At 37.0% G+C, this 12,882-nt stretch overlaps 1 protein-coding gene across 1 annotated transcript in view; it reads left to right on the top strand.

The window, feature by feature from the left end:
* LOC113406836 (nucleoporin p58/p45-like) overlaps nucleotides 1–12,882 on the top strand; it is a 51,352-nt gene that overhangs the window by 29,157 nt on the left and 9,313 nt on the right. Inside the window, exons 14-15 of the mRNA XM_026653616.2 lie at nucleotides 3,526–3,624; nucleotides 6,925–7,020. Coding sequence (XP_026509401.1) covers nucleotides 3,526–3,624; nucleotides 6,925–7,020 — 195 coding nt within the window. The remainder of the gene's footprint in view (nucleotides 1–3,525; nucleotides 3,625–6,924; nucleotides 7,021–12,882) is intronic.

The following is a 12,882-nucleotide window of genomic DNA, read 5'->3' on the forward strand; positions in this document are numbered from 1 at the left end:
TTACACACTGTGAGTTATCTCATTGCCTTCAGTGACTACTCACCGTGCATAAAGTTAATCAGTTGCTTAAATATTTGCAAGATCAGGGCCCAAAAGAGTAGAAATATAAGGGATGAGAGGAGGGCAGGACAAGTGTTTGACTGTATGTGTGTGAGAGAGAGATACCTAATCTACTGTTCTTCCCCATGATCTCTTCACAAAGACTTTTCTAAAACAAGAAAATTAATCTGGGCTTTTAAAGTTTGGCTAAAAAAAAAAAGTAACACACAGTACTCTAAATGTCAAGAGTAAGGACTTTTGTTCTTGTGTCTAAAAATATATTGATGTTTACATGGTATAAGGCTATTCCTTAAAGTTAATTTAGATTTAGCAAGCTACTCATCTTTCTCTGAAGGAAGGCAGAGACCGTAATTTATTTTTAGTTCACATTCAGAAGTCAAGGGTTTAGCGTTAATAAAACTACGCTTTAGCCATGTCTGCACTAAACTTTTCTCTTAATTTCACACTGTTACTCTTAGTGCAGCGTTACTGTTGGTGGAATGCTGGTTGTGCTAGTTAGATCAGCAGCAAGCGCTTTTACTACCCTCTCATTTAGACCTGCAATGAGCAGTCTTTAACAACATGGTAGTTAAAATGCCAGGGGGGCAGTCTACTCTTAGTGCTACTGGTGGCAGTAGAAATTGTGAGAAACACTAAGGGAAAATAAAAAGCCAAGTGTCATTACAGCCTTACATGCAATAGGATGGAACCAATCTAACGTTCTGCTGGTAAGGCTAAGTTCGCTTAACCAAAGGAATACTTTCCTTCATTTCCCCCAAAACATTTAATTATTCTTGATTTAGCTGGGGGGGAAACTAAAGTCAAAGCATGATTAAGATATTAGCTATGTTTTGACTTCTCAACATGAAATTTAAGTGAGAATGGGATACTTTAATAAAATCTTTACAGCACTTAGAACTTTATTGTATAATTTGACCTTGACATAGGTAAAATTTCAGTGTATTACTCTCAGAATGAAATTTGAATTGTGACACTAAATTTGGTCTTGTGTTTGAACCAATGATGTGATGAACTCTGTAAAATGTCACATAAATTTAAACTATGGTATCACTTTGGTAGGGAATCTTGTTGACCTATTGTCTAATTGGGTTCTTAGTAGTGAGTCTTTATTTATTAAACTAAAAATGCTCTACAGGGCAAAAAATAGCAGGTTTTAAAATATTGTTAAAATTATTGTTTTAAGGATTTGTCTCATAACTTATAATAGCCAAAGGTGACAATGTTTGCTGGTACTTTTGGCATGGAGGATCTTTATCACTAGTCTTTTGCTATTGAAAATTATGTATGTTTACCTAAGAGGTTTATAAATTATGACAATGCCTTCAGAATTTTATGGTACAGAATGAACAAATATATCACAGGCCTGTTCAATGAAAAGCTTGTCAGCTTTTGGAATGAAATCCTGTTTTATATAACTTGAATATAGGTGTTTTAGAGTAATACTGTTTTACTGATCTAAAAAGCATGTTACATTTAAAAACAAGCATGTCTTGGAGGACTCTGGTGTCTTCATTCTATTCTAAGGTCTTCCACCAACAGTGCCTCCTATTAAGGTAGAAAATTGATGCACTCTCTTTAAATGAGAAGGAACTGGACACATTTTTCTGTTTTAGTTTTAGAGGTCTAACTGACATGGGTTTTTTTTGTTTTGTTTTTGTTTTTAATTTCCTTTGTACTGACAACATTTCTAAAGGAGCTGCTAGGTAGATATTTCAATATTTAAAATAAACTGGATTTAAACAAATTAGTTTGAGATTAATCCATCACTTTTATTGTAGAAAAATACTTTAAGGGCCTTAGCTGGTATGAAATACAGTGCATACTTCTTACTTGGAACAATGATAGAACTTGACTTCCCAAATAGCTACTTAATCGCAGACTGCAAATTCACAGCTTTAGTTGCCCTTATAAATTTTAGTTTAACACTACTTTGAGTAGGCAGACCTCATTCTGCATTGGATCATTTAAGGGCTTTGTTGTGTTTCTTGCGAAAGTGTTACCACTTAATAAATACAGTGCCTTCTACTTAATTCAAACACTGGTTGATCCTCCATTTGACTTTCTCAATCTCAAGAACCAAATACTTTGTATTCAAAATACTACCACTAGCTTTTTTTTATTTTAAATCGCTTTAGATGAAAATTGCTGGTTACAGATACTTTAACAAGTAAGGCAAAAATTCTGAATAAGAACCAAAAGATAACAAAAAAATAAAAGGACTACAAGATCTTACTTGTTCCAACATTGTTGGCAAAGACATTACCATGTACATTGCATTCTGTGCTATGTATGCTTGTGACCATATGGCTTACAGTATTGCCTTTTTAAATTATAAGAATGTACTTAACTTGGGTTAAGAGGTAGGCACTGTATTTTATCTTGACAACCCCTTCAACTTTCTAACTAATGCACTGATGACTGTGTTTGGAAAAAGACAGGAATATAAAGATTGTACTGTGAAAACTGTTGAATCATTTTCATAAATTATTTATCAGCGTTAATGACTTTTAGATTTTTGTAATGTGTTAATAACAGGAGGGACTAGCAAGGTGATTCTATTCTCCACAAGAAAAACAAACTAAGGCTATAAATTTAAGCTTGGCAGACTGAAAATGGGTTTTTGACAATCCTGCATTTTAGTGTGAACGTGCAGGGTAATTGCTGTCTCTAAAAATTTTTAAATGATGGGACAAACTTCTGAATTTTAAATTTTGAATGTATCTAATTAGTTAAGGTACACAAAATTGTGCCTTTGTAAATGCTTATTTAAACAGGTGGTTGGAATGGTGTAATGTAGCAAAGCTTAACAGAACTCAGTTATTATTTTGTGTGGAAAAAGTTTGAATTGTCATGTTGTGTAATTGACTTGCTTTAAAATGAACAATAAATTTAATAAAATAAAGTCATTGTCTTGTTTTTTATCTACTTAATGTTTGTTTAAATTTGGAAAAATACTCAAATGAGTAGCTTTGAAGGTTTCTAGTTATTAAATATATTGGCTATTGGTAACACGATGGTTTTTAGTCATGTTAGTGTCAGTTTCTCTTCTTTTAATTGAAACTTGATACTAACTATTAAAGTTAGATTTTTAAAAAGATTCTCCTTCTGCTTTCAACAGACTGTGTCAAAATAGTGTCACATTTAAGTGTAGTTCTTAAAAGATTTTAATAAATTATTAAAATAGGTTTATAAGGTTAGACTGAATTTGTAACAAAAATACTTCACTATATATTGTAACTAGCTAGTTTTAAGTAGCTTCACCTTACACTGTGTTCAGTATTTTCTTAGATTTACCAGGTGGACATAGAGGCAGTTTGGGGAAGAATTTTGAAGAGGTAAAGTTTTGGGGACTTTAATGGAATTTGTTAAAAGCAATAATGTTCACTTTTATCAAATAATTACATAAAGGATCTCTTTATCATGAAAGAGTAAGGCAAGTTTGTTTTCATTTTTTTTTTATACCAGGGCCACAGCCATCTCTGGGAGTTAGTTTTGGAACGCCATTCGGCTCAGGTATTGGCACTGGCTTGCAATCAAGTGGCTTAGGTTCTTCAAACCTTGGAGGTACACTTTAACTTTTCTAATATTTCATTGAATTATTATACAATACATCTGAATTTATTACAAACTTTAAACTTCACTAAGAGGATGATCTGTTTCAGAAGTAAATCTTCAGTTTGGCAAAAGTAAGACACATGGAGGGAAAAAGTCATCTGCATTGTAGAGCGAGAGTAAGATAAACCACAAAGGTTAAATCTAGTGTTGACATTTTTAGTGAACCCAAAGATGCAAGAGAGATGGGCATAAGATAAGCATGTTGGGGTTGCATTTTTGAAACCAGGAAAGTACCAATTATTTTGTAACTAGGACTTGAATTTATTTATAGTTTACTAAAGGCTTTAAAAGTAGGTACCCACAGTTTTAAAGACAATCACATTTTATTTGGATTTGAAATAGCAGCCAGAAGAATGTATGTTAACCTAATTAAGAAATTTCTCCTGTGTACAATTGAGTTCTAACTCTTAAAACACATTTCAGCTTGTTTATCAGTTCAAGGATTTAATAAGAAACTGTACTGGAAAACTATCTAATTTGCACTTGTTCAGGGAACCTGTTTGTCAAAGCATAATTATGTTCTGCTACATAGCTATCTAGTACAGAATCCAGCTCTGTAAAATGTTTGCCTCTTAATGCTGAGATCCAAAATCCTTTTTGTCAAGCTATTCAACCTCACAACTTCTGAAAGTGAGGAAAATTCTCTTTTGTTTAAATCCAAATATTTTTTGACTGACTGGAGGGAGTAGGTAGGAGACCCTCCAGGAGAGGAGCTGTGCCTTAAAGAGCAAGTAGTGATGTAAAAAAGATAGTTTAAAATTAATGAATATTGCTTTCTCACTTGAAACATAGGATTATTATCAACAGGTGAACTGTGAACTGAACAGTGACTATCAACATGTAAATTTCACAGAACTATATAGATATTAAAATTCACTTGCTGTTAATGTTGTATGGTGCGGTGTATTTACAGTAGTTTGAGATCTTTAAAATGATGAGTCATTTAATATGAACTACTTTACTTATCTTTGGAATTAGTTACATTCTTTATAAATTCCAGAATGGTCCTCATCAGCCAAATTGTAAATTTGACTATCTATGGAAGTAGATTTTGTGTGTACCGATAACAGGAAAAATTACTAATCTTCATAGGTGGACTAAAAGTATGTATTTACATTACTTGTTTTGAGTAGCCCCATAGCATGTTAGGTGCTGTACAAACACAAAGGGAAGGCCTGGTCCCTCCCTCAAACACGTTGTAAACTACAGTTTGTTCAGATACACTCTTAGAAATTTTGCTGATGCAAGTTACACAAACTTGTCCTAGCAAGTAAATAGGAGCTAACTACTGGCTAGATCTTGAAGCCTTAATTTTTAAACTTTCTTTAGTAGCTCTTTGCTTAAGAAGGCAATTTTTTGATAACTTTTTGCCATAATTGTATATTATCTTGTAAAATCCTTAACTCCTTTTGTTTGGGTTTGTAATTTATTCTGCAACATACGGACTTACGACACATGAAGAATAATTTAACAAAGAGAACTTAGTACAGCAGGGGGAAGAAAGAAAAAACATCCAGAAATGGGGCTCTTGGAAATAGATGGACAAAGTGAATACTTCAAGGATTCAGAAAATTAAATACTTAAATCAAGTAGTGTAATCATAATGGATTATTAGACACACATTCTCCAAATTACATTCTTCGCTTGCAAAATTTCTTACTGGTCATATTCACAAGTTACAGTCTTAACAATTGCACGTATAGTTAGTATTCCTGGAGTGTAGATGCCTGCTCCTTCATTAATTAAAACAACATTCCTATACTAATGGTACTAACATGTATCTGATAATCCATTTATAATTGGATTGGGCAAAAAATGGGAAATGTTGCTCCACTGAGCAACCTTACACTGATACAATTTGTTCACCTGTAAAATAGAGAGATTTCTCTGGTACAAAGGCAAAGTCCTCTTGTCTATAGAATCAATATTTTGGAACCTTACATGTCCTGAATTACTACAATTATAAACCTTAAAATTCATATTTGTAAATTAAGACTAGTAGATTTTACAGTTCTGCTAAAAATGTGAATATCTTTCATACCCTTATTTTCAAGCTTTAGTTAAAAAGCTATCATTTAACAAGTTTGAATGCTGTTCTCTTTTAAAAAGAATCAGTTAAAGCTACTGAATGGATTTTTAATCTTTCCTATCCCATAGCCTCTTCCTCAAACATCAAATGTGTGCTTACTTTTCCTTGTATATGTTAATAGTGACCAGTATTTCAAAAATCTTACATTCTAAGCAAATTTTGAATGGTCTAGTCTCAAAATATAAACATCTCAGAACTACTAAATCAAATTGTTCCTTGAGATTACATAACTATAGAGTAAAAGATGGCTGCCCTTTTTCTGCAAGGATGTAGTTGAGTAGTTCTGATGAAATCCTATTTCATACGAACTTAGTAGTTATAAGGTTATCAGAGCCAGGTGACCAAACTAATTTCATGTATTTCTATTCCTATTACAGTGATCTCTACCTCTGAGTGCCAGATACTTTATTATCTTAATTATTAGAGCTTTTTACCTCATACTTTTCATCTCAGCTAAAGTCTTGTCTACACAAGGAAGTTGCAATTAAAGTGTGGCTTATTTTGATTTATCTTAAACTGATCCCTAATTGATTTAAGCTGAATTGAAATAAGCAGGGTTTAAACCAAATTAAAGGTGTCCATGCAGCCTTTGGCACCCATTTAACTAAATTTGGTTTTAAATAACACCTTTAGTTAAAACGGGGCAATTTTTTATCATGTAGACAAGTCCTGAGGTTACTGGAGCTAGAATTCCTAGCCTATTCATGTAATTTAAGTCTGAATTTGCTTAGGTTTTTAACCTATTGGTGGTGGAGTGAAATGATGTCATTGAACTCATCCTCTTTGTATTTTAATAGCTATAGAATAATGTGACTATGACCACAGACATTTCCATTTAACTGCAGTCATTGTTTATAGCTTAATACTTACCATTCAGTATCTGATTTTTAAATAAAACTACTAATAGTTTTCTATGATTCTCAGACGCTTTTCTGTTTGAGCATTGCTGGGGGCAGGGTAGAGGGGTTGTTTTTTGCAGAATTCAGTTAGTGCTGCATTTAGAGCAGGACACTTTGAGTAGTGAAATAGATTTACTAAAAATAATTCTTAGGATTAAATATGCTTTTAAATTATTGTCTAAAAACTATAAATTTTAAATTGCAGTGTTCTATGTTACCTGCTTTTTATGTTGTTGCATGTCTTTACTACTCTTCCACTAGGATTTGGAAGTAGCTCTGCTTTTGGAAGCACTGCCACAGGCGCACCATCATTCGGATTTGGAACTACAAATAAACCCTCGGGAAGTCTTAGTGCAGGTTTGCTTTTATCTGAATTCAAATTTGTCTTAAAAGTACAAATGCATAATCCAACTGCAGGTTTCACTTTAAAAAAACTAATTGAAAACAATATCATGTACATGCTTAAAGTTGCCTTTACAATAAAACCGTTGAAAAATGTTATTTTAACTAAAGAAATATTTGCTTTAAACTAAATTGATTATTTTAGAGAGGAAAAAAATCAACCCCTAAAATGCCCCTTTTTGGATGCTGTCTCCCTAAAAGGGAACTACTGATTTCAATAAATGATAGCTCCTGTTTTACTAATAATTTACAGTTTAAAAAAAAATAATTACATCAGATGTAGTTTGAGGCACAGGAGTCACCGCTCGCTATTTGAATACAAGGGAAAGGTAGACTTTTTAAGGTTATTTTAAGTTTTGTTGTTTTCTAAAATGTGTTCTGCTTAATTCACCAATAGTTAGATGCTCTTATTTTTTTTAGTCAGAATTTACCTTACAATAACTAAACTTTAAGGATACCTTTGTAAAACTAAATGCTTACATTTTATATGCAGAAAGGCAAATTATGTATGCAATTGTCAGTTTGTACGTTCATAATTCCTATATATAAATTAAGGATTTTATTTTGAAAATTTATTTTGTCTCATTCTGAGGCCTCTCATATAGTTCAACATCTGAATACACTTTTTTTCATACCGCTGTCAGTTTGGCAACTTCCTACTTATTACTCATTTGATTCTTAATCTTTTGTTAGTGATAAAATAGATGTTGAATATTGGACCCATTGCTCCCAAACTTTGGGTATTTGAAATCTAACTCTTTCGTTTGGCACCCATGTCTAATTTTGTAATTAGCTTTAGTTATTAGAACATATGTTTATCATCACTTTTGCTTTCTAGAAAATTAGAGTAGATGTCTGCCTTCCAGGATTGGTTTATCATAGTATTTTTTTGTTTTTACTTTTGTTTTTCTAATTACAACTGTTTCTAAAAAACAAGGGTTTTCAGTAACACTGAAATAATATTGCTGATTTTTCCTGTGGACTCCTCTGGCTCATATTAATTTATGTATTACATCAAATAAGGACTGCATTAATTTTTACCTCTATTGTGTAGCATCCATGCTTTTTCTTTCTTAGTTTAGGATGATTCTTCTTTCAAATGAGGCTTAAAGAATGCTTTAGTTTAAAACAGCACATTACAAAATGGAAATAAATGTTTGCTTGATTTGGGTGGCTAATGCTCATGAATGCATAACATCCTGGTAAAGTGCATGTCGTTTCTGTTGGTAGAATCTGCATATTGCAAAACTGGAACGCTAGCATTCTTCGTATTTAGTAACAAATGCATATTTTTATATAATGCTCAAATCTTTTTACTTTTTATAATTAAATTTTCTTACAGGTTCCTGCTGCTTGAACTACATTAAGCCAAAAATAAGTTATTTACTAATTTTTCATATATTAATGATAAAAATGTCAAGTTCTTTGAATGATTGCACATGTGCATTCCACCCTAGGAATGTACGTGCCCCAAGCACTGTTGCTGGAAATTTTTTTCTCAGTGGTACCCATTGTGGTGGCTCAAACATCCTCTGGTTCTGTACACCTATAGCACTAGTATAAAGTGCCCAGCCAGCCCCATGCCCTCTCAGTTCCTTCTTACCACCTGTGATGGTCGCTGGGACTGCTATCCTTGCTTTGGCAAGTTCTCTGTGGTCTTCTTTTTCTTATATTTATACATAGTTCATAGAATCATAGACTTGTAGGACTGGAAGGGACCTGCAGATGTCTTCTAGTCCAGTCCCCTGCACTCAAGGCAGGACTAAGTATTATCTAGAACATCCCTGACATCCATTATCTCCTTCCTAGATCCCAGGGACTGGTATGCTGCCCTCAATTTAAGAGATGCCTTTTTACATATATCAATATACCAATATGTCATAAGGTTCCTCAGATTTGTAATGAACCCTCCCATTCGGCCTGTCTGCAGCTACACGGATGTTTACAAAATGTCTGGCGGTAGTGACAGCCTTCCTGAGGAGGTTAGGGGTGCAGGTCTAACCTTATCTAGACCACTGGCTAGTCAAGGGCTGGTCCAGGGCTCCGGAAGTGTCCAGCATTCAGCTTATGCAGTTGACGTTCAAAGCCCGAGACCTTCTGATAAATGTAGAGAAATCTACCCTCGCACCGGCGCAGAGGATAGAGTTTATTGGAGTGGTGTTCGACTCTACTCAGGCCAGATCCTACCTCCCAGAGGGTCGTTTCCAGACAATCACATCCCTGATGATTCACCTCAAGGGTCGTCTAGTCACAACAGCCACAAATTGTCTGAGACTTTTAGGTCACATGGCCTTGTGCACATATGTGGTACAACAGGCAAGACTGCGCGTCACACCCCTCCAGACATGGCTGGCCTCAGTGTACTCACCAAACCGCTACCATCTGGACTTCGCACTCATAGTACCTTCGTGGGTCCTCATCTCCCTCAGTTGGTGGTTGGATCTGCTCACTGTTTGTTTGTGCGGGCGTTCCCTTTTTACGGCCTTTGGTCTCTGGAGGAACTTTCACTCCACATCAGTGTCCGGGAACTCAGAGCAGTTCACCTGGCCTGTCAGGCCTTCCTGCCACACATTATGGGCAGAAACTTGTTTGTTCTTATGGACAGCACTGCAGCCATGTTTTATCTCAACAGGCAAGGAGGAGCTTGCTCTTCCCTCCTATGTCAGGAAGCGATTCAGTTATGGGAATTTTGCATGGCCCACGCAATCAGTCTTGTGGCCTCGTACCTTCTGGGAACGCAAAAAGACCTGACATATCGCCTCAGCAGGACTTTCTCCTCACCATGACTGGTCCTTTTGCCCAGATGTGGCGAGGGACGTTTTCCAGACTCCCCAGATCTATTTGCAACCTGGTACAACAGAAAGTGTCACCAGTTCTGCTCCCAGCGAGGTCACAGTCCAAGTTTTATAATGGACGCCTTTTTGATATCATAGACAGGACATCTTTATTATGCTTTTAACCCTATCCCGCTTGTGCAGAGTACTGCTAAAGATCACCCAGGACCAGGTCCGAGTTCTTCTGATAGCCCCAGCATGGCCCCATCAACACTGATTCTCCACTCTGCTAGGCCTCTCAGTGATGACCCCATCCCACTTCCATTACACCTGAACCTGATCTCTAAGGATAATGATCGGCTGCTCCATCTGAACCTGAGCTCCCTTCACCTAACAGCCTGAAAGCTCCATGGCTAAATCCCAGAGAGCAGGCTTGCTCAGAGCAAGTTCATCAGGTCCTATTAGGTAGTAGAAAGAGCTCCACCAGGGATACTTACTTTTCAAAGTGGAAGCGGTTCTCTGTCTGGGCATCCCAATGCAGGGCTTCACCCACACAGTCATCCTTACAAGAAATTCTTGAGTATCTCTTATACCTGAAGCAGCAAGGCTTAGCTATTTCCTCTGTCAAGATTCACCTTGCAGCAAAACCAGCTTTCCACTATTGGGTGGATAACCGGTCCATTTTTTCAAATGACATGTCTGTTTGATTCCTCAAGGGCCTACAAAGGTTATACCCTCAAGTAAGAGAGCCCGTTCTTCCCTGGGACCTGAACTTGATCTATCAAAGCTTATGGGACCACAGTTTGAATCTTGGGCAACTTGCTGTTTGCTATACCTCTCCTGGAAAGTGGTTTTCTTAGGCTAGGTCCACACTGGGGCGGGGGATTGATCTAGGAAACGCAACTTCAGCTATGAGAATAGCGTAGCTGAAGTCAACGTTTCCTAGATCTAATTAAGTTTACTTACTGCGGGTCCACGCAGCGCAGGCAAGCTCCCCCGTCGACAGCGCTTCCTCCTCTGGGTGAGCAGGAGTTCCGCAGTCGACGGGGGAGCACTTCTGGGATCGATTTATCGCGTCCAGATGAGACGCGATAAATCGATCCCAGAAGATCGATCTCTACCCGCCGAATCAGGCGGGTAGTGTAGACCAAGCCTGAGTGGCCATCACTTCGGCCAGAAGGATCTCGGATCTCCATGCCCTCACATCAGAACCTCTGTACACAGTCTTCTTTAAAGATAAGGTGCATTTACGTCCTCACCCATTTCCTCCCAAAAGTGGTTTAGCAATTTCATAGCAATCAGGCAATCTACCTACCTACCTGTCTTCTACCCGAAGCTGCATGTAAATAGGGAGGAACCACATCTTCACTCATTGGATGTTAGATGCACTATGTGGCTTTCTACATAGAAAGGACTAAACTGTTCCAATAATTTACCCAACTGTTTGTATCTAATATGATGAAGAGTCTCCCAGTCTCTTCACAGACAGCTTCGTCCTGGATCACCTCATACATTCATACTTGTTATGACCAGGCAGGTGTTCTGCTACCAGCTAACCTGACTGTTCATTCCACAAGGTTGCAAGCATCAGCAACAGCATTCCAGTCACAGATCCCTACTCAGGATATTTGTAAAGCAGCAACCTGGTCATCGGTGCACACATTCTCCTCCCATTATACCATCACTCAACAGTCCAGGGATGATGCCAAATTTGGTTGAGCTGTCCTGCGGTCAGTATGTCCATGAATTCTGATCCCTCCACTATTCAACTGCTTTGGAGCCACCTAGAGTGGAATGCACATGTGCAATCACTCAAAGAAGGAAAAACAGTTACTAACCTTCTGTTGCTCATCAACATGCATGGCACATGTCCATTCCACGACCCACCCTCCTGCCGTTCTGCATCAGACTTTTCCAGAAAGAACGAACTGAGAGGGTGCAGAGTTGGCTGGGCACTTTATAACGGTGCTATAGGTGCATGGCACCAGAGGGCATTCGAGCTGCCCCGGTGGGTACCACTGAGGGAAAAATCTTGCAGTGAGTGTGCTCAGGGCATGCACACACATGGAATGGACATGTGCAACACATCTCACAAAAACAACAGTTACAGAAGGTTAGTAACCTTTTTTTTCCATTGAATTACTACGAAGTGCAAAACTTGCTTAATCTTCATAAGCAACTTTGTTACTCTAGCATTAAACATTTTTAAATGAATGGTATAAAAGGCTTAAGGCATGCAGTACTTTAAAGTTTTGTGTTACAAAGCGGAAGTGTTCATTAAAACCCTGATTCAGCAAGAAACTGAAACATATGCCTAACTTTAAGCATGTGTTCGAAAGCTTTTCTGAACTGGGAGATCGATAAGGAAATGTTATGAATCACTTAAACCATATTGCAAATCTAAACAATATCATTTAAATTGAAGAGATTATGGAAATCAAATCTCCAGATAACTTTGATAGTGTATAAATACATTAATCTTTGCCTGTGTCAGATGGCCTCTGGATTGAATGTGATCTTACAGTATAGATTTACTGTATGGAGTAACTGGGCTTGGATACACTTATTAAAAAAAAACAAAAAAACAAAAAAAAACTTCATTTAAGTCAGTCCTCTTCCCCAGGCACTGTTTGCAGGACTTCAACACTGAGACCATTGTTTTGTAGAACCTTGTGATTGTCCTAGGTAATGAGAATTGTATTTTGTTTCTGCAGCTTTTTCTTTAATCAGAGTCAGTAGGGTGGTTTGGGTCTAGGGGAGCATGTATGTGCCATTATTGCAGCTCTTGAGTTTAGATCTGACTCCTCTTCCGTAAGATGTTACCATAAATTTCTTTCTAATCTGCCCATGTCAGGGTCTACCCCCCCCCAATCTGAACTCTGGGGTTCATGAGAGACCCAGACCCCCTAAGCTTATCTTCTACCAGCTTAGGTTAAAACTCTTCCAAGGCACAGTCTTCTGCCTTGGACAGATATTGCTGCCATCATCAAGTGATTTTCACAAATATTCAGGGAAGTGTCACTTGGAATCCCTATTCTCCCCC

The sequence above is a fragment of the Terrapene carolina genome, unplaced genomic scaffold (genome assembly GCF_002925995.2).
Source record: "Terrapene carolina triunguis isolate 2854851 unplaced genomic scaffold, T_m_triunguis-2.0 Scaffold141, whole genome shotgun sequence".
Taxonomy (NCBI): domain Eukaryota; kingdom Metazoa; phylum Chordata; order Testudines; family Emydidae; genus Terrapene; species Terrapene triunguis.